General features: G+C 56.2%; 2 protein-coding genes across 6 annotated transcripts in view; one reads left to right on the top strand and one right to left on the bottom strand.

The window, feature by feature from the left end:
* Positions 1-352: 352 nt before the first annotated feature.
* On the bottom strand, positions 353-11,396 carry ZNF574 (zinc finger protein 574). Of its 2 annotated transcripts, none has more exons than XM_030797086.1 (2): positions 10,714-11,396; positions 353-3,313 (listed from the first exon to the last, which is right to left on the bottom strand). In XM_030797086.1, exons 1-2 carry the CDS (start codon positions 10,718-10,720, stop codon positions 603-605), a joined length of 2,718 nt encoding a protein of 905 aa, XP_030652946.1. In that variant the 5' UTR covers positions 10,721-11,396; the 3' UTR covers positions 353-602. The 2 variants fall into 2 exon arrangements, with proteins under 2 accessions (XP_030652946.1, XP_030652947.1); XM_030797087.1 differs by lacking the exon at positions 10,714-11,396 and adding an exon at positions 5,625-5,785.
* Positions 11,397-11,537: 141 nt separating this feature from the next.
* The window catches only part of GRIK5 (glutamate ionotropic receptor kainate type subunit 5), a 74,239-nt gene continuing 63,121 nt past the window's right edge, over positions 11,538-22,655 (top strand). Inside the window, exons 1-6 of one of the 4 annotated variants that reach the window (XM_030797083.1) lie at positions 11,538-12,514; positions 15,886-15,992; positions 16,334-16,498; positions 19,173-19,270; positions 19,375-19,540; positions 22,192-22,370. In XM_030797083.1, coding sequence (XP_030652943.1) covers position 16,498; positions 19,173-19,270; positions 19,375-19,540; positions 22,192-22,370 — 444 coding nt within the window. In that variant the 5' untranslated portion in view covers positions 11,538-12,514; positions 15,886-15,992; positions 16,334-16,497. Of the gene's footprint in view, positions 12,515-15,885; positions 16,015-16,333; positions 16,499-19,172; positions 19,271-19,374; positions 19,541-20,802; positions 21,460-22,191; positions 22,371-22,655 lie in introns of those variants that run through there. The other 3 variants (XM_030797082.1, XM_030797084.1, XM_030797085.1) reach the window with 3 other exon arrangements.

Below are 22,655 nucleotides of genomic sequence, written 5' to 3'. Positions count from 1 at the left end.
ATGAGAAAATCAGATGGCCTTGGGAGACAAGGTCCACATCAGGCCAGGAGTCAGGGACAGGGGTGTAAGAATCTGATTTCTCTGAAAGTTCCTGCCACCAGTACAAACACTCTTGAGCTTTTCCACAGAGCCATGGGGCCTCTAGTGGCAAGAGAGCCAAGCTACCTCCATCTAGCAGTAAAGTGAAGGCCCTGCTCCGAGAGCCATGCCCATGAACACCAGGTCATTCTCTTCAGCCCAGCAAATGTTTACTGAGCTCCTACTACCCCTACTACCTGCCAGGCCCACTTCTGGGTGTTGGTGACGCAGCCATGAGGTAAGACCCATGATTCCCAAATTCCACTCTATACACTGCTGGCAACTCAGTCTTTATTGACGGTTTCATTTTTGGGGTCACCAGTGCTGAGGTGGAAGGTGGGGCACCTTTATGTGTGTCAAAGACCCCACAGCACCCCCCTCACGAGAGAATAAATCCAATTTAGAACTTACAAGGTGGTGGGGATGGGAAGAGGAAGGGACACAGTATGTACAGACGCTAAAGGGGATGCTGGAGGGCCTTCAGCAACAGGGCATGGAGGTGCCAAAGAGGAAGTCGGGCAGAGTCAGCCACTGATCTGGACCCCCTCAGCCTCGGCCAGAGGGTAGATCTCAATGGCTTCCACCAGGGGCAGCGCCTCCACAGCAGTCTCCATCACGGCCAGGCCAACGGCAGCCTCCGCCTCTGCCAGCTGCTGCCGCACAGCTGCCTGATGCTGCTGCTGATGGGTCTTGCGGTGCTTCCAGAGGTTGGAGAAGGAGCGGTAGCTCTTGCCACAGTCAGGGCAGGAGTAGGGTCGTTCGCCTGTGTGGATGCGGCGATGTTCTGCCAGGCGCATGGAGATGGCAAAGGCCTTGCCACACACTTCACAGGCAAAGGGCCGTTCACCTGTGTGCAGGCGCCGGTGGTCTTTCAGGTGGGTACTCTGACGGAATGCTTTGCCACAGTCTGGACATGGGTATGGCCGCTCACCTGTGTGGATGCGCCGGTGCACCTGCAGTGACGTCTCTGTGCTGAACAGCTTCTTGCACTCGCTGCACTCTAGACCCCGGCGGCGGGCAGGGGCCGCAGGGGATGCTGTAGCAGTGCCTCCAAGGGCTGCTGGAGAAGCAACTGGTGCACGAGTGGCCCGTGGGGCTCGAGGGGCAGGGGGCTCCTTAGCCAGGACCTCTCCAGGCCCAGCAGCTGCATGGGCTGCCTCGTGTGCCTGCAGTCGAGCAGCTGAGCCCACTTTCTTGCCACAAGTACCACACTCAAAGCGCCGTGGGGCCTGGGCAGCAGCGGCTGCACAGCGGTGTTCCCGGAGCCGCAGTGAGGAGGGGAAGGCAGCCCCACAGGATGGGCAGCGGTGGGGCTGGCGCCCGGCATGGACCACGAGCTGATGCACCTCCAGCAGCCGGCGCAGCAAGAAGGAGCGGGGGCACTCGCGACATTTGTAGGGGTATTCACCTGTGTGATGGTAGCGGTGCATGAGCAGGCGGTAAGGACGGTGAAAACGCACCCCACATTCCTGGCAGCGGTAGGGAAAGTGCTGGGCATGCACCAAGCGATGCTGCCTCAGCGTGGAGCTTTGCGTGAAAGCCTTGCCACAGTCCCCACACCGGTAGGGCCGCTCTCCTGTGTGTGTGAGCCGGTGGCGGGCCAGGTTGGCAGGTGAGTTGAAGGGCTTGGAGCAGTCAGGGCAGGGGAAGGGCCGCTCCCCTGTGTGCGTGCGCAGGTGGTTACGCACGTGAGACTTCTTCTTGAACATCTTGCCACAAATGCTGCATTTATGGCGCCGCTCCAGCCGGTGCACAAAACGTTGGTGCCGGGTCAGCTGCAAGGCCTTTCCAAATTCACGGCTGCACAGGAGGCAGCGGTAGGTGCCTGGGACAGCGGGCCCTGCTGAGGTCTCCTCAGACACAGGGGGCTCAGGGGCCTCTGGCTCTCCAGTCTCTGCTGGGGCTGGCTCAGGGAAACCAATGACAGGTTCCTCTGGTGGGACTGGTGTTGTGGGCAGAGGGACACCCCCTACGCCATGAGTACGCCGATGATAAAGGAACTTGGTAAGGTTGACAAAGGTCTTTCCACACGGACATGAATGCAGAGGATTCGGGGTGTGGGCTCGCCGGTGGGCCAGAAGGAGGGCCTCTGTGCCAAAGGCCAGGCCACAGTCTACACACAGGAAGTGTGACTCGCTGCTGTGGTCTCCAAGGTGCTGGTCCAGACTGGAAGGGCTGGGGAAGACACGACTGCACAGGGGGCACTTAAAGACACCCTCCCGGTGACTCCGCAGGTGCTGCTGTAGCTGGTGGGGTGAGAGAAAGAGCTGGTCACAGGCTGAGCAGAAGAGCTCCTGTGTGGCTGCCCCGCCTGCTTCTCCACTGTTGTTCCTCCGGGCCCTGCGCCCCCGGCGATCCCGCCCAATGGCTTCACCATTGCGCAGCTCGTAACTGTGGTCAGAAGCTGGCAAGGGGTCAGGCTGAGACACAGGCACCTCTGCAGGTGATGAGGCCTGCACCTCCTGCTGTAAGGCAGGCTCCTGAGACTCGGGGACAGGAGCAGGGAAGTGAGTGGCCTGGTGCTCCAGGAAATCCGCCGGCAGCTGGAAGAGCTGGGAGCACTCAGAGCACTTGTAGAGGAGCAGCTCCACCTCAGTCACCACCTCAGTGGTGGTGGCAGCGGCAGATGGGACAGTCGCCCCTTCCCCACCCTCTTCTGCCTTTCGGTATAAGTGCTCCACAGCCACTCGGGCCTGGCCTACGGGAGGCCCTAGAACAACTGGGGACCCCAGGACAACAGGGGCAGGAGCCTTGGTGGGTGTGGCTCGGAGGTGCGTCTGCCGGTGGTTCAGCCAGAGCTCCTGGCTGGCAAAGAGAGCCTTGCAATCCACACACTCATAATGGATGGTGCTGGAGCTCAGGGGTGGTGCCTTAGGTGGTGGCTCAGCTGGCACTGCCTCCTGGGGTGCCATCATCTTCAGGTGCAACTCCTGGTGCTCCAGGAGCTGGCTAGGTGACATCAGCAGTTGACCGCACTCCAGACACTGGTACTGGCTCTCCTGCACAAGGGTCTGATAGAGGCCCGTGCCTAAACCTGTGTCTGTGGCCACAGTGACTCCGGGGTCAGCCACGCCCACCAGCTCAAAGTGCTGCTGGGGCACGTGGGAGTTTTGGTGCATGAGCACCTCTTCCAGGGATCCATAGAGCTGGTTGCACTCAGAGCAGACATAGCGGTGCTCAATGTACAGGACTGTCTCCTCTGATTCCTCAGTCATGGCGGCAGCAAGGCCCTGGGCTAGAAGAGGGGACAGTGGGGACAAACCAGTTAGGTCACCGATTCCTCAGCTCTTCCCTTTATCACTCTCCACTCCTAATACCTTAGATCTATGCCCCCTTAAGTTCTTTCTTCGATTTTTAAAATTCTGCCTCCCTCCCAATAATCCTTCCTCCCTTCAGCATAACAAACACCAAACACAAATCTCCCAGGCAGTCCCTTCCCCAGGAATTTACCCACAGTCTCACCTCTGTATCAACTTGCATCAAACTCCACCCACCAGATCCTGGTAACCTGTCCAGTCCCTTCATCTCCCACACCTCACAGCAGGCCCCACAGTTCCGCCCAACACATGGGAACTTCCACTCAGACCTCTTTCCACTGACTCCTTTTCTTAGCAACTCACCTCACCCCATTCCTCTCCAAGGTACCCAACTGAAACCCCATATAGGCCTTCCCCACCTGCTTCTCCCAGCCACACCCCTCCCATGGCCTCTGCTCCTTCTCCCAGGTTCTCAGACTTTTTACACTCAGACCACTCAAACTGCCCAATGTCTTACCACTCCACTTTCAGCACTGTACACGGTGCCACCCCTCCCCTTTACACGCAATCCCTGCTACCCACCAACTCTTCCTCGGGTGCCCAGATTCCTCATGTCAAACTATATCCCTTCCCCCCAAATTTTCTCACACTGGCCTAACCCATCTCCACACCCAGACTTTGCCCACCTTAATCACTTCATGATACCCAGCCCTGTTTAATTACTTAACCTCCTCTACATATCAAGGGCCTCTCCTACAACCCTAACCCCCTATCCAAAATACCCAAACCCATTTTCACAAAAGCCTACACCTCCTTGCTTCGGACCTAGGCCCTTCCACCACCCGAACTCCTGTCTCCAGGGTATCTATCCACACTTTACATTCATCACCTCTTCTTTGTACCAAGACCAAATCCACGATTCTAATCCCCTCTGAGATACCCAGATCCCCTCTTCCCATTGATTTAAACCCTTCCTGTTCATACACAGCCACTCATTCAGGGACGCCCATACCCTCATTTCATATCAACCTATGCCTCTCTTGCAAACAGACCCCCCCTCAAATCCATCTCAGGAATATCCAGATCCTCCTCCACATTATTAACCTAATCTTTTTTAATTTGCTAAAAGACCCAACCCATCCTAACCTATTCTAGCGATGCTCAGATCCTCCTCTTCGTAGCAACATAACTCCTCTTCTTTGTGTAAAGATCCACACACACACTAACCCATTCCAGGGATATCCAGACCATCTTTCACAATGGCTTAAGCTCCTTTTACACACACCCCTCCTGCTGCCCAAACCCCCTTTAGGGATACCCGGACCTCCTATTCTCATACAGAACCCCCATCACCACCCTAATCCAGCACAGACCCCTCTTCCTCACACTCAAGCCCCTCTCACCAGCCTCCTACTCTGGGGGTACTCAGACCCCCCAACGTCTTAGCAACCTCTCAGTCTCATTCCAGGAATTCCCAGGCACCCCTCACTTTAGCACACAGATCTCTCCCATCCTACTTCCTCCCCTTCCAATAACCAAATCCCATCTTCACCTTGGCCTAATTGCCTGTACTTAAAAAAGACTACCTTCCCCAGCTCATTCCAGGGACACCCAGACACCCTTTTAAAATACACCTAACCCTTCTTTGTACAAAGACCCCTCTCCACGCATTCCAAGGGTACCCAACCTCCTGACACATTGGTTTAAGGCCTCTTCACATTAATTTAACCTCATCCATTACAACTGGACCCCCCTCCTTAGCTCTAAACCGCTCCCTTGGGGATATCGATTTCCTAATATCTTTTCACACCAAAACCCCTCTCACCGCCCCAATTCTTTCCAGAACAACTAGATGTTTTCCCCCTCCATTAACTTAATTATCTTTCTCACGCCCTAAGCCCCTCACTGGGCACCCAAGTGTCGTCTAACCGGCCCAACCCCTTCGTCCTGGACTTGCCACACCACCAAGTCCTTTACCCCAAACCCTGGGGAGCCGCGAAGCCCTCCTGGGACAGCTGTGAGGCCTCCCCTTCCCGCCCAGGTGCCCCGCCAAAGCCCCGCCCCTCCTCACTCAGCCCCGCACGCGACTCCAGGACCCTTCCCCACCCGCCGCTCCAGCCCGGCCCCCGCCTGGCTGCCAGCGCGCCCGGTCGGCCGTTGGTGCCGCTCCGCCCTAACTGCCCGGCGCGCACCCCCTCAGGCCCTCAGTGCGCAGGCGGCCTGGCGAGTGGAGGCCGCGGCGGCAGGGAGCGCAGCCCGGCCGGCCTCCGCGCGCCCGCTCGCGCTCACCTGCTTCCGCCGTCTCGCACGCCCCGGGCCCGGGCCACGGCTCCCCTTGCACGGCCACTCTTAACGCTGCGCCCGCTCTAGCTCTCGCCGTCGACTCTCGCCTGCTCCGTAGCCTCGCTCTCGCCCCCAGCTACCCTCAGCAACGCCCCTCCCACCTTCCTCCTCGGCCGCCGCACGGACGGCCGGACGCAACCAATCATCGCCCGCTCGGGCCCTGCTGTTCGGCCAATGGACGTTCATGTCTCTGAGGCTTGGGCCAATAGTGAGGAGCGTCGAGATTCCCCGCAGCGCCCAACCAATCCTTTAGCGACGTTCCCTCACCGGTCAGCCCTCGGGTGGATAGTGCCCGCCCCTTTAATCCTCCCTAGAGGATGCTCCTCCTCCTCCTCGACTCCGCCTCCGACGGCTCCGGAGGGGAACTCTGAGCGGAAGGCAGCGCGATGACGTCAGGCGGCGGAGCGCGGCCGCAGGCGCCATCTTGGGGACGCCGTGAGGGAGTCAGCGTTGGGGACAGGGAGAGGGAGAAGAGTCTGGGAAATTGAGGCACGCGGCACCTTGAGGGCTGGAGCGGGGGAATGGAGGCACAGGAACCTTTGTGGTTTCCCCGAGGGTCAGAGGGAGAAAGTGAAACCACTTAGCGCGATGGGGAGAGGGCAAACTGCATGCAGCACCAGTCACATGGAGAGAGAAAAGGGAAACCAAGGCTCCAGACCCACTTTATTAAAAGGAGGGGAATGAAGGCAACAGGAAGAAACAGGGAGACCGAGGGGACTTTTGGGAGGTGGAGAGAGGAGAAATGTCAGAGGGGAAGCAAAGAGCGAGGATATGGAGAAAAAGAAGCAGGGACAGACAATTTCATTGGAAGAAATAGGGAATGTGGTGGGTAGAGGACCTGAAGGACAATCGGGGTGAGAGCCTGAAGGAAGTGAGCCGGTAGCGGGCGGACTCCACTTCACCTCCTTCCGGGGTGACTCTGACCCTTACACCTCGAGAGTGGGGTCCCATGTGTCCAAGGGGCTCTGGCCATTCCTGCTCACCTGGTTCCTGCGCCCCTCAGGGCCTTGGGAGGGAGTTGCCCCAGTACTATTAGAAACGTTTCCAGGCTGGGCGTGGTGGCTCACGCCTGTAATCCCAACATTTTGGGAGGCTGAGGCGGGTTCATCACTTGAAGTCAGGCATTCGAGACCCACCTGGCCAACCTGGTGAAACTACCATCTTTACTAAAAATACAAAAAATTAGCTGGGCGTGGTGGCTCGTCCCTGTAACCCCAGCAACTTGGGAGGCTGAGGCATGAGATTTGATTGCACCCAGGAGGCCGAGGATGCAGTGAGCCGAGATCACGCCACTGCACTCCAGCCTGGGCGACAGAGCAAGACTCCATCTAAAAGAAAAAAAGAAACGTTTCCAGACCTACTCCTTGAACCCAAGCACAGAGGAGTTTCAATTTCTCGGATGAGGAAACTGACTCTCAGAATTGTATTGTTTATTTACCTACCTGATGCCAAAAGCCACTATATTAAATTCACTAACACCAGGCATGTGTAGTTAAAACAGATTCCCGGATTGGAATCCTGGTTCTAGGGCAAGTCAACTGTCCTGAGCCCAAGTTTCTAATCTGTGAAATGGAGCTAATAACAGCCCATCTCATGTGAGGCACAGAGTAAAAGACATCTAGGAGTTATTTTATTTTATTTTATTTTATTTTATTTATGAGACAGAGTCTTGCTCTGTCGCCCAGGCTGGAGTGCAGTGGCGCGATCTCGGCTCACTGCAACCTCCGCCTCCCAGGTTCAAGCGATTCTCCTGCATCAGCCTCTTGAGTACCAGTGACTACAGGCGCTCGCCACCACGCCTGGCTAATTTTTGTATTTTGAGTAGAGATGGGGTTTCACCGTGTTGGCCAGGATGGTCTCAATCTCCTGACCTCGTGATCCACCTGCCTTGGCTTCCCAAAGTGCTGGAATTACAGGTGTGAGCCACTGCACCTGGCCTATTTTTTTAAATTTAATTTAATTTTTAATTTTTTTTTGAGAGGGAGTCTCTGTCGCCCACCGTCGAGGCTGGAGTACAGTGACACGATCTCAGCTCACTGCAACCTCCGCCTCCTGGGTTCAAGTGATTCTCCTGTCTAAGCTTCCCGAGTAGCGTAGAGACGGGGTTTTGCCATGTTGGCCAGGCTGGTCTCGAGCTCCTGACCTCAGATGATCCACCCCCCCGGCCTTGGCCTCTCTAAGTGTTGGGATTACAGGCTTGAGCCACTGCACCCAGCCCCTAATTTTTTTTTTTTTTTTTTTTTTTTGAGACAGTCTAGCTCTGTCACCCAGGCTGGAGTGCAGTAGTGTGATCTCAGCTAACTGCAACCTCTGCCTCCCAGGCTCAAGCAATTTTCAGCCTCCTGAGTAGCTGGGATTACAGGCATACATCGCCATGCCCGGCTAATTTTTCATAGTTTTTGGTAGAGATGGGTTTTTGCCACATTGGCCAGGCTGGTCTCGAACTCTTGGCCTCAAGTTGATCCGTCTACCTCGACCTCCCAAAGTGCTGGGATTATAGGCATGAGCCACCAAGCCCGGGTTTTTTGTTTTGTTTTATTTTGTTTTGTTTTTGTAGAGATAGGGTCTCACTATGTTGCCCAGGCTGGTCTCAGAACTCCTGGGCTCAAGCCATCGTCCTGCCTTGGCCTCCCAAAATGGTGGGATTACATGTGTGAGCCACTGTGTCTGGCCAGTTGTTATTTTTATTAGTATCTCCAGGAACCTAATAATAATAACTAACATCTCTTGAGTGTATTATGACGTGCTAGGTATTATGCTCAATGCTTACATGCATTACTCAGTTTAATCCTCTCAACAACACCATGAGAGAGAAACTGTCATGCTGACTCTACAAAACATCGAGGCCCAGAGAAGTAACTAGTCGTAGTTCCCATAGTTAGAAAGAGTCAGGATTCCAACCCAGGAGTTGACCTTAAGGTCTCCATTCTTGGCCCCCAGGCTCACCTGCCTGGCAGGCAGGAAGTTCAAGTGGTTGCATGTTGAAGGGATGAATGTAAGAAGTGGAGGAAAGAGTTGGTGGAAATTAGTGAGCTAAAGCTAGGCTCGGCCTGCTCTGAAGCAGTCTGGGTTTGCCCTTAGGGCAAAATCACCTGGGGTAGGTGCTGGAGAAGTGGAAGCCATGCTCAGTTTTTGACAGGCTGTGTGACCTTGGGCAGATTCTTGCTCCTGCTGAAACCTCCTTTTCCCCACTTGAAAATCTGAGGATCAGGCTGGGTGCGGTGGGTCACGCCTGTAATCCCAACACTTTGGGAGACCGAGGCAGGCTGATCACCTGATGTCAGGAGTTCAAGACCAGCCTGACCAACATGGAGAAACTCCATCTTTACTAAAAATACAAAATTAGTTGGGCATGGTGGTGCATGCCTGTAATCCCAGCTACTCGGGAGGCTGGGGCTAGAGAATCACTTGAACCCCGGAGGTGGAGGTTGCAGTGAGCCAGGATTGTGCCATTGCACTCCAACCTGGGCAACAAGAGCGAAACTCCATCTCAAAAAAAAAAAAAAAAAGAAAAGAAAGAAAGAAAAAAGAAAAGAAAAGTACTGGCCGGGCACGGTGGCTCACGCCTGTAATCCCAGCACTTTGGGAGGCCGAGGCAGGCAGATCACGAAGTCAGGAGATCGAGACCATCCTGGCTAACATGGGGAAACCTCGTCTCTACTAAAAATACAAAAAAAATTAGCGAGGTGTGGTGGCGGGTGCCTGTAGTACCAGCTACTCGGGAGCCTGAGGCAGGAGAATGGTGTGAACCTGGTAGGCGGAGCTTGCAGTGAGCCGAGATCATGCCACTACACTCCAGTCTGGGCAACAGAGCGAGACTCCATCTCAAAAAAAAAAAAAAAAAATCTGAGGTTCCAGGTAACTTCTCAGGCCTTTTGCTTGGACTTCTCAACTTGATTTGGGTTGTGCGGGTCTCTCTTCTCCAGATCATATAGGAATAAGCTGAGGCCTGGACTAGTCTTTCTGGAGGTGGTAGCACAGGACTGGCTAGGATTTCCGGGACAGGTTGAATTTAGAGGGGATGGTGGTTTTTTTTTTTTTTTTTTTGGAGATGGAGTCTCGCTCTGTCTCCCATGCTGGAGTGCAGTGGCATGATCATAGCTCACAGCAACCTCTGTCTCCTAGGTTTAAGCAATTCTCGTGCCTCAGCCTCCCAAGTAGCTGGGACTAAAGGAGTGTGCCACCGGGCCTGGCTAATTTTTGTATTTTTAGTAGTGCCGGGGTTTGCCATGTTGGCCAGGCTGGTCTTGATCTCCCAACCTCAGGTGGTCCACCTGCTTCGGCCTTCCAAAGTGCTGGGATTACAGGAATGAGTCACTGCCCTGGTCGAAAGGATGGTGTTCTGTGTTGAGGTCCTTCATAAGCAAAGTCCCAGAGGCAGGTGTGAATCTGGGCTTTTAGGCCTGGCTGGAGTTGAGTGTGGGTGTTTGACGGGCGGGTGTAGATGTTGACCAAGTGGGGTAAGGAGGTGTGTGCAAAGTTGGTGGTCCTTCAGTGTCAGATATATGTGTCAGATGTGTGTCCAGGATGCCCCACATGCCAGCTTGCAGAGGGCTTCCTGTGCTAGGCTGGCATGTGGTCCAGGAGTTGCCATGTGCCAGCTGTGTGTTCGAGGCATGTGGTCACATGTGCAGTGGGCCGCACGTGAGTGTGTCAGTGTCTCCTCCCCATCACGAGCATCGGGGGTGGTGGTGAGTCACGGGCTCAGCCTTCAGCGCCAACTGTCATGTTTCTTCCCCCCAAATTTCACCCCCCACCCAGCCATGCACCACCCACCCCCACTCCAAGATCTGTGTCGCTTCTCTCTTCCATCCCCCTGCCCTGCTCAGCTCCTTCTGAGAGGCTGCAGAGTGTTCCCTGGGAAGGAGTCTTCCACTTCTGGCTCTGCCTTCCAGCTCCCTGTCCTTGTCCCATCCACCTTTCCCACTGCCTCTCTTCTCCTGCGACTAGAGAATGAGGGCCCCTTCTCTCCACCCACTCATCTCTGTGGGTCCCAAGGATTTCTCTGTGCACTACAGGGAATTCCCATACTCACCACCCATCCCTTCACCTCTATAGGAGCTATTTATATTGGGTGAGGCTTGCCCTGCATCTCCAGGCTGGCAGCTCCTGCCTCAGTGGCTCTCTTGTGTCTATCAGCCACATACTTGTCTTTTTGGTCCCCTGGTGTCTGTAGGCCTCCCTTGTTTCTGTGACCTTCTTTGGCTCTCCTTGGCTCTCTCCCTGCCCTATGGACCGCTCCCCATATCTGAGGAGTGCTGTCTGTTTCCAGGGGCCTGTCTCTTATGTCTCTGGCTTCTCCCCTGTTTTCCTTCGCAGGAGGTCTCTATGTCCACATTACTGCCCCTTGTCTCCGAGGTCCTTTTGCTTGTCTCTGTAGGCTGCTCCCTTGTCTCCATAGGCCTTTCTTTCTTATCCCTGGGCTTTTCCTGTCCTTGTCCTTGTGGGGTTTGTGGGCCTCGGCCCACTTCTCTGGACAGTCTTGACGGCTGTCTCTCTTCTCTTCATTTCTCTTCGTCTCTGTAGCCCTCTCCCCGGGTCTCCTTGCCTCTCATCTCTGTGGGCTCCTGTGCCCAGGGCTGCCTGGGCAGGGCGGTGGCATGGTGTGGTAGAGGGGGTGGCTCGGGGGTGGGCCCTCCATCCAGTGCAGCTCCTTCTTCTCATCAGCATTCTCCTTGCAGGGGGGCCCCCAGTCCCAACCAATACAGGCTCCCCCTCCCCCGACTCTCCTCCCTACTTGCTCTCTGCCTGCCTCCCTCCCTTCCTCCTGCCCGCCCTCCTCCCTGCCTCCCTCCCTCCCTCTTCTCTCTACCCCAACCACTCCCCCCCTCCCTCCCCCCCCCCCCCCCCCCCCCCCCCGCGCTCCAGGACCCAGCTCAGGCGGCAGGCGGGCAGGCAGGCGGCGGCCTCGGAGGGGAGACTGAGCGGTGGCGGCAGCAGTGGCGGCAGCCAGCGGCAGGGAGGCAGGCCCAGCCAGGGACTGGAGCCGGCGGCAGCTTCTTCTCACAGGAGACCAGGAGTCTGTGGCCAGGCCCTTCCACTGAGGCCCAGCACCGGGAGCCCCTGGGACACCCCACCCTCCTCCGCCTTTCTCTTCCACCTGCTCCTCTCCATCCTCCTCTCCCTCCTCCCTATCTCTCCACCTCATTTGCTCCTTCTCGGCCTCCCCGGGTCTCCCAGCTCTCCATCCTCCCCAGCCCTCCACTCCCGGGCTCTCCCTGCCCCCAGCATGCTTTTCCCGTGGGGGCTGAGGGCTTGAGGACTCCAGGGCCCTTGCCTCAACCAGGGCAGGGTCCAGGCTCCAGGGGGGAGGGGGAAAGGGGGCGGCCCCCTCCCCCAGCAGGCCCTCCCCTCCCCCACTTCTCCTGATGGCCGGCTTCCTTTTCTCCACCCAGTCCTCGCCCCCTGTGGCCCCCCCAGGCCGGCCCGGCTAGGGGAGGGGGCGGGGGCCCTTTCCCGGGCCAGCTTCCCCCTCCCCCGGCTTTGCCTGTGGCCCCCCCTTCTGTTTTCACCTTCCTTTCCTCCTTTCTTCCCTCCTTCCCCTCCATTTGCTCCTTCCCCCTCTCCTCTCTCCCCTTCTCTCCTCCATTTTCTCCTTTCCCCTTCCTCCCCTCCCCGGCCCGCCCTCTCCTCTTCCACCTGTCCTTCCTCCCTGCTCCTGTGGAGCCACCGTTTTGGATTAGTTGGGGGCCACCGCCGGCGGCGGGGGAGGGGGCCCTGTGGACTGCCCTCTCCCCCCGCCCAGCCCCAGCCCCACCGCCACCCAGCGCCAGAGCACCTCCCGCTGTCGGTCCTCGGGCCTCGAGGGAGCCCAGCCCTCCGTCCCACCAGGATCCGTGAGTGTCTGCAGGGCGGGGATTGGGCTGGGTTCTGGGTCCTGGAAGGCTAGGCTTGGTGCCGCCTGGCAGGGGGGCACCACATTCTCCCAGTTCTCCAGACTGGCAAGTACCTTCCCCCACTAGGGGCCTGCTCTGCGCCCTCCATCTCCTCAGCGTCCATTCACCTCGACCTCTTCTCACCCCTTCTTCTAGGTACAGAGCTCACTGCCGCCCCCGGCCCTCCAGCTTTCTGGGGTGCTACGGGGCTGACTGCTCTTACTCGGGCTCTCACTTACCCCGGGCCCCTGGCATATCCATGCCCCTGTTGTCTCCAAGCCTCCGTCCTGGTCCCAGACTGGCTCTTTCTGTTCCTCTGAGCCTCATCCTCTGCCTGCGGTGGGCCCTGGCCCTGTCCCCATCCCATCCAGTCTCTATCTCCTGGAGATGTCTTTCTGCTTTTGAGCCCCCATTTCCTGTGTCTCTTGGGCCCCTCTCTGACTCTGCCCAACTTCTCTCTTTGCTGTTAGCCCAGGTTGCTGTCTGCATGTCTCTGTTTAGATCCCTCTCTCTGTCAGAACTCCTCCACCCTGGCTTCCCTCTTTCCAAGTCTCCCTCGGCAGGTCTCTTTCCACTTCTCTTTCCATTCTGTGCCTCCGCTCACCTGTCCTCCTCCCTCTCTCTGCCTCTGAGCTTGGAGGCTGTCTTCCCTCTGTCACTTTTCCACCTCCTTCCCCCATATCCACTCTGGGTGCCCGGCTCCTCCGTCCCTCCCTCCTCAGCTGCTGCCCCACTGCTCCATGGTCCATGCTGACTTCTCCTGGCTGGTCTGGCTCTTTCCACTCCCATTCTCTCTCCCCACTTCTGTGTTACTTCCCGTGGCCTTTCTGCTGCCATTCCTCTCCATGTCTGGGGGCTTTCGGGCCCCAGGATCTCCTGCTCCCCCACATGGCATTCCTGAGTGTCTTGGGGTGGCTATGCCTCTGTGGGTCTGGCTTCTCCTGCAGGCGATTGCCCTGTCCCTGCCTGTGCCCTTCTAGTGCACTCACTCCATCTCCCCACCTCAGTTTCCCTCCGTGACTCCCCCTTTCTCTCTCCCAGGTGCTTTTCCCCCTTGCCCCTTCCTCTTCTATGGGCCTGCCATGCAGCTCTGACATACTGTCTCTCTTTCCGACTGGCCCTCTCTCTTTGTAGAGTTTGGCCATTTCTCTCCTTCTCCCAAGTCTTGTACCTGCTGCTATTTCTTTATCTCCCTTTGCCTTCTCCCTCACCCTGTGTGCCTTCGCTGGCCCTCCTTGCCTCTCACCTTTGCTGATGTCTCTCCTGTGCCCACTGTTGCTCAGCTCTCTGCTGGGTTTTGACCTTTATCTGGCTTTGCCCAGTCCCTGGGGCTATGAGTCCTGGGCCTGCCAATACCCTACCTGCCCTGTCTCTATCTCCTTTGGTGTCTCGCTTCTAGGCTGTGTCTGTCTCTTGCTCTCTCACTTAGCCTCAGTTCCTACTTCTTGGGCTGTCTTTCTATGTGTATCTCTGTGTCCACCTGCTGCCCCTCAACCCTGTCTTTCTCTGTCTGCTCCCACCTTTGGCTGCCACCTGTGGGTCCCTGTCCTTCTGCCCCATCTCTCCCTCGGTTTTTCTGTGCTTTGTCCTCTGCTCCCTTATTTGCCCCAGGAGTCCCTGGCATTTCAGAATGACCCACTCCACTCCTGCCTCTCTCCTAGCCCCGCCCTTCACACTCTTCCCACTGTGAGTGCTCCTTCCAGGTCTCCCAGCATCCCTTGCGCCTCCATCCTTGACAAGCCTTCACCTTAATCCACATTATAGTTTGCAGTCCCCAGCCTGTCCAGCATGCCCTCCCACCCAGCACTCTTTCCTTCTCAGAGGCCTAGAGGGCAGTGACTTGCTCAAGATCACGCAGTGAGTTGGGGGCAGAGCTGGGACTGATCCCTGGCCTAGGTTTTCCAGGCCACTTGAGATAGTGAGAAGGACTTGTGCCTCTATCTTTCCCTGGAAATTCTCATTCCACAGTTTCACCAGCTCAAGCTGTCCTTCCATGGGGACTGAGTGGGGTTCAGTGTCCAGGCCCACTTCAAAGCATTGTGGGCCCCCCACAGTAACCCTACTCCATGGAAACCCAAGCATCCCTTCCCTTGGGGCACAGCCCTCGGCCAGGGGGAGCGGAGCTGTGCATCTGGCCAAACTCCTTGCCCAGTGGTTGCCCTGCAGAAAGTCGGGGTGCCTAGAGGAATCCCTGACTCCTTAGGGGTGGAGAGTTGTGAAGAGCAAAGATGCACCATCTCCCCCTTTAGTGGGGGGCAACGGTATGGCACCCACTTCTGGCAGGCAGCTCACTCCCTGCCTTACTAACTCCTCCCTTCCAGCTCTTCCTGCTTGTATCTGAGTCGGTTCCTATCTTTTCTCCATCCTCTGTCTCTCTCTTCCTGTGTCTTGCCTGTGCCTTGGTTTCCCCCTCTCCAGCCTGCCCCTCTTTCTTCCGCTCCCTGCTCTGTCCTTTCTTTATCTTGCCTCCTCATCCTCCTGTCTCTTCCCTCTTTCTCCCTCCTAGTCCTCTCCCTACCTCTCTGTAACTCTCCTCTTTTCTCTCCATTTCTACCCCCATTTTCCTATTGTCTTGTCCTTCTCTTCCCTTGTATTTCTATCTATTTTGTCCTTTCTCCCTTTCTGAGTCTCTCTGTCTTTCCCTTCTCTAAGCCTCTCTTTCTCTGTTTCCTCCCTTCTCTCTCTTTGCTTTTTTTTTTTTTTTTTTTTGCCCTTTTACTGCTCTGGATCCATTCATCTGTGGGGTTCTGTATGTGCCTCTCTCTGTTTTTCTCCATCTCTCCATCTCCCCCGAAGTTTCCTAACTCCCAGATACTCTCCCCTCCAGACCTCAGATGTCCAGGCCTCTCTCCCCATGGGATTGTGGGAACCGGGGACATCAGGAAAGTGGCAAGTGAGGCCTGGGATGGGGTTGCCTAGCAACCACCGCATCCTCTCCAGCCGGTTTCTGTTGCCTAGTAACGGCTGCCTGCCCAGAGACAGGGGCGGGACTGGGTGGGGGGGTGGCACTTCCTGGTTTCCTATTAGGGTGGGGCTGGTCCCAGGAATTCACTCCTACCTGAGAACCTGCCCATCCTCTCTCTTGCAGCCTGTCCCACTCAGTGCCTGAGCACTGTGACCTCCGCTCTGGTAGTGCCCCTCTGAGCTGAGCTTCCTTTCTCGCAATGCCCTCAGTATTGCCAGCTTCTAAACAGAGCAGGGCTCTGCAGAGCTGTGAACTGCTTGCCAACAATGTCCCCAAAGCTTCCGTGACCACCCCATCTAGCAGGCCTCCAAGGGGTTCCATCCCACCACATAGTAATCTCCCCCTGGGCTGGGGGGTCTCCCTGCAGGTGGCAAGTGGGGGCCGCGGCAGCTGCGTCCCCATGAGGAGGGGAGGAAGATGCCGGCTGAGCTGCTGCTGCTGCTGATTGTTGCCTTCGCCAGTCCCAGCTGCCAGGTGCTCTCATCACTGCGCATGGGTGAGGCCCTCCCGCACCCTGCCCCTGCGTCCCCAGAGACCCTCCTGTCAGGCCCTGGGGCTCCTCTGGGGACCCAGGCATGCCAGTCCCTCAGGACCCAGGTCTCAGCTCTCTTCAGCAGCAAGGAGTCCCAGCCTCCAGTTCCTCCTTCCCCCAGGACCCAGGAGTCCAGACCCCTAGCTCCCACCAACCTCAGATCCAGGTGTCTAGACCCCTGGTCCCTATACCCACCTCACCCTAGAGCCCTGGAGTCCAAGACCACAGCCCCCTCCCTCCTCAGGACTCAGGAGTCTGGTCCCCAACCCCTGTGTCCCCTCAGCTGCAATCCTGGATGATCAGACAGTGTGTGGCCGCGGTGAGCGTCTGGCCTTGGCCCTGGCCCGGGAGCAGATCAACGGGATCATCGAGGTCCCAGCCAAGGCCCGAGTGGAAGTAGACATCTTTGAGCTGCAGCGGGACAGCCAGTACGAGACCACGGACACCAGTGAGCGGGGCCATGGGGGCGTGGGGTGAGGCAGGGCAGGTTGGTGGCCCTCAGTCCATCCCTCTACCCCGGCCTCTGGCCTGGCCTTGTCCTCTTCTAGCTTCATCTTCCTCCTTCCTTTGTGTTGGTATCTGCCTTCTTCCCAGACATGGCTGCTGCTGGGCCTGGGGGTTGGAGAGGAGGGAGAGCATAAGCCCCAGTTCTGCTCTGGAGGAGCGCGGGGCGGCGTTGAAAGGATAAGCCCTGGCCGGGCGCGGTGGCTCACGCTTGTAATCCCAGCACTTTGGGAGGCTGAGGCGGGCGGATCACGAGGTCAGGAGATCGAGACCACAGTGAAACCCCGTCTCTACTAAAAATACAAAAAAATTAGCCGGGCGTGGTGGCGGGCGCCTGTAGTCCCAGCTACTCGGAGAGGCTGAGGCAGGAGAATGGCGTGAACCCGGGAGGCGGAGCTTGCAGTGAGCCAAGATTGCGCCACTGCACTCCAGCCTGGGCGACATAGCGAGACTCCGTCTCAAAAAAAAAAAAAAAAAAAAAAAGATAAGCCCTATCATCCCAGCTGGCTGGGGATGCTTGTTAGCCCCCAGAGCTTAATAACAAGCCGCAGGCATTGAGGGCAGGAGGCTTGGGTGAGGGTCAGCAAAGGCATTCTGGAGAAGGCTAGTCTGGAGCTGGGCTCTGAAAGGTGAACAGGATGTAGAAAGAGTGGCGTGGCTGCAAGCACGGCCGGCCACATCACTGGGGTGTGGAAGTGTCTATGGAATACTGATGGGCTGAATATTCAAAGGTGTCACTTGAACAGATGTGCTGGAGTTAGACCTTTGGGAGATGCTGCCTTAAAAGCATGTTTTAGACAGGTTTCTTTCTTGCAGGCCTTATCAGAGGCTTTATGGTGTTCGTGTATGTTTCAGATCACTAAGAGGGAGAATGGGGTATGGCGTTTCACAGGCCTTTTTGGCTGATGTGGCACAGAGTACAACTTGGGAGAAGCTGGGATGGAGGGTGAGGAGGCAGATGGCATTCCAGGCATGTGCCTTGAGTCTGGAGATGGGGTGGGGATCGGGGTGGGAGCAGAGGGAAGTATTTGGAGCCAAGGAATGGGAGGGTGTGGGGTTGAGCCCATCCTGAATCCACCTGGATTCAGGACATATTTGGAGAGATTGTGAGAGACTTCAGAGCTAAGTGTGACAGGGCAGTAGGAAGAGAGGCTGTGCAGATTGTCAGGCTGGCTCAAGGAGGCTACAGTGCCAGGGTGAAAGATGCCGCCTTCACCCACAGGCACTGAGAAGCCATTGATAGGTCTATACCAAGGAGTGAGGCTTCTGGAAAGAGAATCTGGAGCCTGGATTTGGGTGATGAGTGAGGAGTCTGGTATATGTCTGAGTTGAGAGTCCTAAACTAGGGCAGGGGCCAAGGGGTTGAAGAGAAGGGGATAGATGTGAGAAGTCTGAGGACAAAGAAGAGACAGGACGTGGTGACTAACTGGCTGTCAGGAGAGAGATTGAAGGCAAGGACCATTTCCAGGCATCTGTTCTGTGTGAATGGTGGGGCCCTCGCCAGTGTGGAAGGTCCAAAAGGAGGCAGTTTGGAGGAAATGAGGTGTTCAGTTATGATGCCTTTAGTTAGAGGTGGCAGAAACCAAACTCAGCCTGGTTTAAGGAAAAAAGAGAACTTATTAGCTCATGTCACTAAAAGACCTAAGGACAAATTTCAGGCATGGCTGAATCCAGGTGTTCAAATGATGGCCTAGGATTGTTTCAGGCATGGCTGGATTCAGGCATTCAGATGACATCCTGGGAATCTCTCTATGTCTTTACCTCTGAGGCCTGCTTTCCTCTGAGTTGGCTTCATTTTCAGAAATGCTCTCTCAACTGATGGTGAGATGGCCCCAGCAGCGCCAAGCTTACATCTCACCAGTTTAGCAAACCCGGCGATAATTGTAGCAAAAGACCTGGGGAAGGTGCTCCATGGTCTGATTTGTACCCGTATGTATCTCTGAACCAGTTGCCATGGCTAGAAGAATGGAGTTCTGTGACTCCCCAAGGCCTGCATCAGGTGCCAGTCAATCCTGGGAACCCTGGACTGAAGGGTGGGGATAGTTCCCCCAGGAGAAGTTAGGGTTCTGCCATGAGAACAGGCACTGGACAAGGAAAAACAGCAGCTTTCCACCTCCCAGTCTTGAGACACACATGTGTCCAGGGAGGAAGAGAGCAGAAGAAAGACTTGGAAGTAAGTGCGGCGGGAGAGTGGTGTTTGGAGTATGGGAAGGCTCCAGGGGATCTGGGCTGTGGGGTCAGGGGAGGAGGTGGTGAGTGCACTGTGGGTTGTGGCATGGCTGAAAAGGTTGAGAACAACAGCGGGTGAGGGACTAGGCACAGGCTTTGTAGGCAGAGGAGGCCCCTGGTGTCTCTTTCTCTTCATCCCTTCCTTTGATCTCCCTTGGCCTGACCTGTCCCTCTGTTGCTGTGTCCTCATCTCTCTCCGTCTCATGCCCCCTCATGTTCACTTGTTGGGTGGGGTCAGAGACTGGCCTTCTGGGTCCCGGATGGCACAAGAGGATCAGGCAGTTGCCAGTGTCTGATCCTCTCCTGGGCCATGGCGGCTCCCTGAGGGATGGGCAAGGAGAGGAGGCAGGGGGTCCCTGACTCTGCGGTCTCTTCCCCTTCTCACGCAGTGTGTCAGATCTTACCCAAAGGGGTTGTGTCTGTGCTCGGGCCCTCCTCCAGCCCAGCATCTGCCTCCACCGTGAGCCATATCTGTGGAGAGAAGGAGGTGAGGTGGGGAGCGTGGGCCGGGGCTTTGTGGGGAGCGGGTCCCTGGGAGGCGAGGGCTGGGCGGAGAAGCAGGATGGAGGCCAAAGTTTCCTCTCTGTCCAGATCCCCCACATCAAGGTGGGTCCCGAGGAGACACCCCGCCTTCAGTACCTTCGCTTCGCATCTGTCAGCCTGTACCCCAGTAACGAGGACGTCAGCTTGGCGGTCTCCCGAATCCTCAAGTCCTTCAACTACCCTTCGGCCAGCCTTATCTGCGCCAAGGCTGAGTGTGAGGGAGAACTGGATGTTTTGTTTTCTGTTCCCCCAGACACCCCTTCCCAAGAGATCTGGTGTCCCACATAGTGGTTCACTGCCCCCTAGCTAGAACCCTGGGGCACCCAGGCACCAGGCTCTTCTCCCATCTTCAGAAACCAAGGCCTCTGGTTCCACAGACCCCTTCTCTCCCCAAAGAGATCCATTTAGTCCCCAGATGGTGACTAAGCACCTGCCATGTCAAGGCCCTCTGCTAGGCCCTGGGCATGGTCGCTGGGTGCTTGGAACTCCGGTTCTAGTGGAGGTCATTGGTCATTGAGCTGTTGTGATACAGAGTGGTACTTGTGCTGTGAGGAGGCACACGGAGCCTCTGGTATCACATAGGAGGGATCCTAATCCATCTGGGAGGTTCAGAGCCTGTGTCTATAAGAAGGAGACATCCAAGCTGAACCTGAAGGGTATGGGAAGAAAGAGGGAACAGGTTCTAAGCAGAGAGTGTGGCAGGGGCAGAGGTAGAGGGCCCAGGGAGCGCAGCCTTTCAAGAGGCTTGCAGATACTCCCAGTGGCTGAAATGTGGGAACAACGAAGCAAGAGATGATGGGAGCCATGGGAAGTCCCCACACAGGGCAGGGTGAGGGGACAGGGTCAGATTCGTGTTCTAGGAAGAGCCCTTTGGCTGCAATGTAGAGCACAGGCTGGAGAGTGACAAGAGGGGTGGCAAGGAGACAAGCAAAAGGCAGGGGAGAGGCGACACTGGTCTGGGCCCAGGTGGTGGCAGTTGGAATGAGGGGGCCAGGGTGATGTGAGAGGCAGTGAGGGAAAGAAGAGGGTGGGGCTAGGGATGGTGCGAGGCCTCTGCCGAGGAGGAACACGATCCATCAGGGGCACACGTTGGGCATGGTGTGTCTTTGAGACATTCATGTGAGATGTCTGGTAGGCTGGTGGATTTGTGGGTATGGAGCTTGAGGCAAGGAGGGACTGTGCTCCATAGCCTCTAGAAGGAATTCCTCCTTCAAGAAGTATTTATTGGGCCAGGTGTGGTGGCCCATGCCTATAATCCCAGCACTTTGCGAGACCAAGGTGGGAGGATGGCTTGAGGCCAGGAGTTCAAGACCAGTCTGGGCAACATGGCGAGACCCCATCTCTTAAAAAAAAGGTATTTATTGAGCACCTGCTCTGTGCCAGGCTCTGCTTTTGGTATTAGGGGTCAGCTGTGGGTGAAGTAGTCCAAGTACATTCTGATGAGAGTACTTGGGCAAAAAACACTGCAAATAAGTGCATTACGTGGTTAGAAGTAGTGAGTTCTATGGAAAAGTAGAAATGACTTATGAAGAATGGTGTGGTGTGGGCGTGGGGTGCAACTTTAAATGAAATGGTGGGCGAGGGCCTCATTGAGAAGGTGACGTTGGAGTAGAGACCTGGAGGAGGGGAAGGAGGGAGCCGTGTAAGGATGTGAGAGAAGAGGGTTCCAGGCCAAGGGAACAGCCAGCGTGAAGGCCGCAGGACAGGAACAAGACTGTGGTGTGTGCAGAACAGCAAGGAGGTGGTGTGGCTCAAGCCCAGAGAGTGAGTGATGGGGAGAGGAGGTGCTGTGGGCTGGGTGGTTAAAAAAAAAAAGGAATTTATTGAGCAGCTGCTATGTGCCAGGCCTAGCTCTTGATATTAGGCTATTAGGGATCGGTCTCTACTCTAGTGTCTCAGTGAGGCCCCCGCCCACCATTTCATTTAAAGTCGCACTGCACACCCACACTAGACTCCCAGTCTTCATAACTCATTTCTGCTTTAACATAGAACTCATTACTTCTAACCATGTAATGCACTTATTTGTGGTGTTTGTTGTACAACTCATCTCCTCATCCTGTACCTGGTCTACTTCTGTCATGGCTGACCCCCAATACCAAGAGCAGAGCCTGGCACAGAGCACATGCTCAACAAGTACGTTTTTTTTTTAAAGAGATGGTGTCTCACTATATTGGCCAGGCTGGTCTTGAACTCCCACAGTCTGGGCAGTAACAAGGGGGTGAGGTGGACAGATTGTGTGGGGCTTTGGAGGCTGTGAGGACTTCGGCCTCTAGGACTCTGACTGAACTGGGAAGCCATTTGAGGGTTTGGGGCGGAGGAGGAGCACATCTGACCCACATCATTCTGGCTGCTGTGTAGGGAACAGACTGAGGGGCAGGCTTGGGGATTGCAGTGGGCAGGAGTTGGTGGTGGCTCAGGGCAGGGTGGTGACAGTGGCACGGGGTGAGGGGATCTACTGTGTTTGGAAGGGAGGGCCTTGATGGATTGGGTGTGAAAGAGAGGAAGCCAGAGTTTTGGCCTGAGCGACTGGCACACTGGAGATGCTGTTCACCAACATGGGGAAGCCGTGGTGGTTGAGCAAGGAGATTAAGCATGAGATGCCTGTCAGACACCCCAGTGAGGGGTCAGGAAGGTGACAGAGACAGGAATCTGGAGTTCTAGGCAGAAGTCTAGGTTGGGATTTTAATTGGGGAGGGCCCAGGCTTCAGGTCCCCAAGCCCACTACCCCATGGGACCCAGCTGCCCCATGTCCTTGCACACACTCCAGTCCTCTGCCCAGCTGCCCCATGTTGAGGAGGAAGGAGTGTCTACGCCATGCCTGGGTACCCGGAAGGGCTCCAACCCAAGGCCCCACCCCTCCCTCAGGCCTGCTGCGATTGGAGGAACTAGTGCGTGGCTTCCTCATCTCCAAGGAGACGCTGTCAGTGAGGATGTTGGATGACAGCCGGGACCCCACGCCACTGCTCAAGGAGATCCGTGATGACAAGGTGTCCACCATCATCATCGACGCCAACGCCTCCATCTCCCACCTCATCCTCCGTAAGGTGAGGCCCCTACCTCTGATTTCCCAAAGAACTGGGGCCAGAAACTTGGGGTGACTGAGCAAGTCACCCAATGCCCATGGGCCTCAGGAGTCAAAAGGGGGCTTCAAGACCTTCTTCTTCCATGAAGATGATAATTGTAAAGTTTGTCTCTTAGCCTGCCTGCTTCCTGGTTGTGTGGTCCTGGGCAGTCACTCCAACTCCCTGTGAATAGTCCCTGCTCGGTGGGTTGTGAGGGTTAATGAATGAGGCCAAGGGAACAGCCAGTGTTAAGGGTGAAGGACAGGA

The sequence above is a fragment of the Nomascus leucogenys genome, chromosome 17 (genome assembly GCF_006542625.1).
Source record: "Nomascus leucogenys isolate Asia chromosome 17, Asia_NLE_v1, whole genome shotgun sequence".
NCBI classification, from domain to species: domain Eukaryota; kingdom Metazoa; phylum Chordata; class Mammalia; order Primates; family Hylobatidae; genus Nomascus; species Nomascus leucogenys.
The sequence above is the reverse complement of the archived record's forward strand: the minus strand, read 5'-3'. Positions and strand labels throughout refer to the sequence as shown.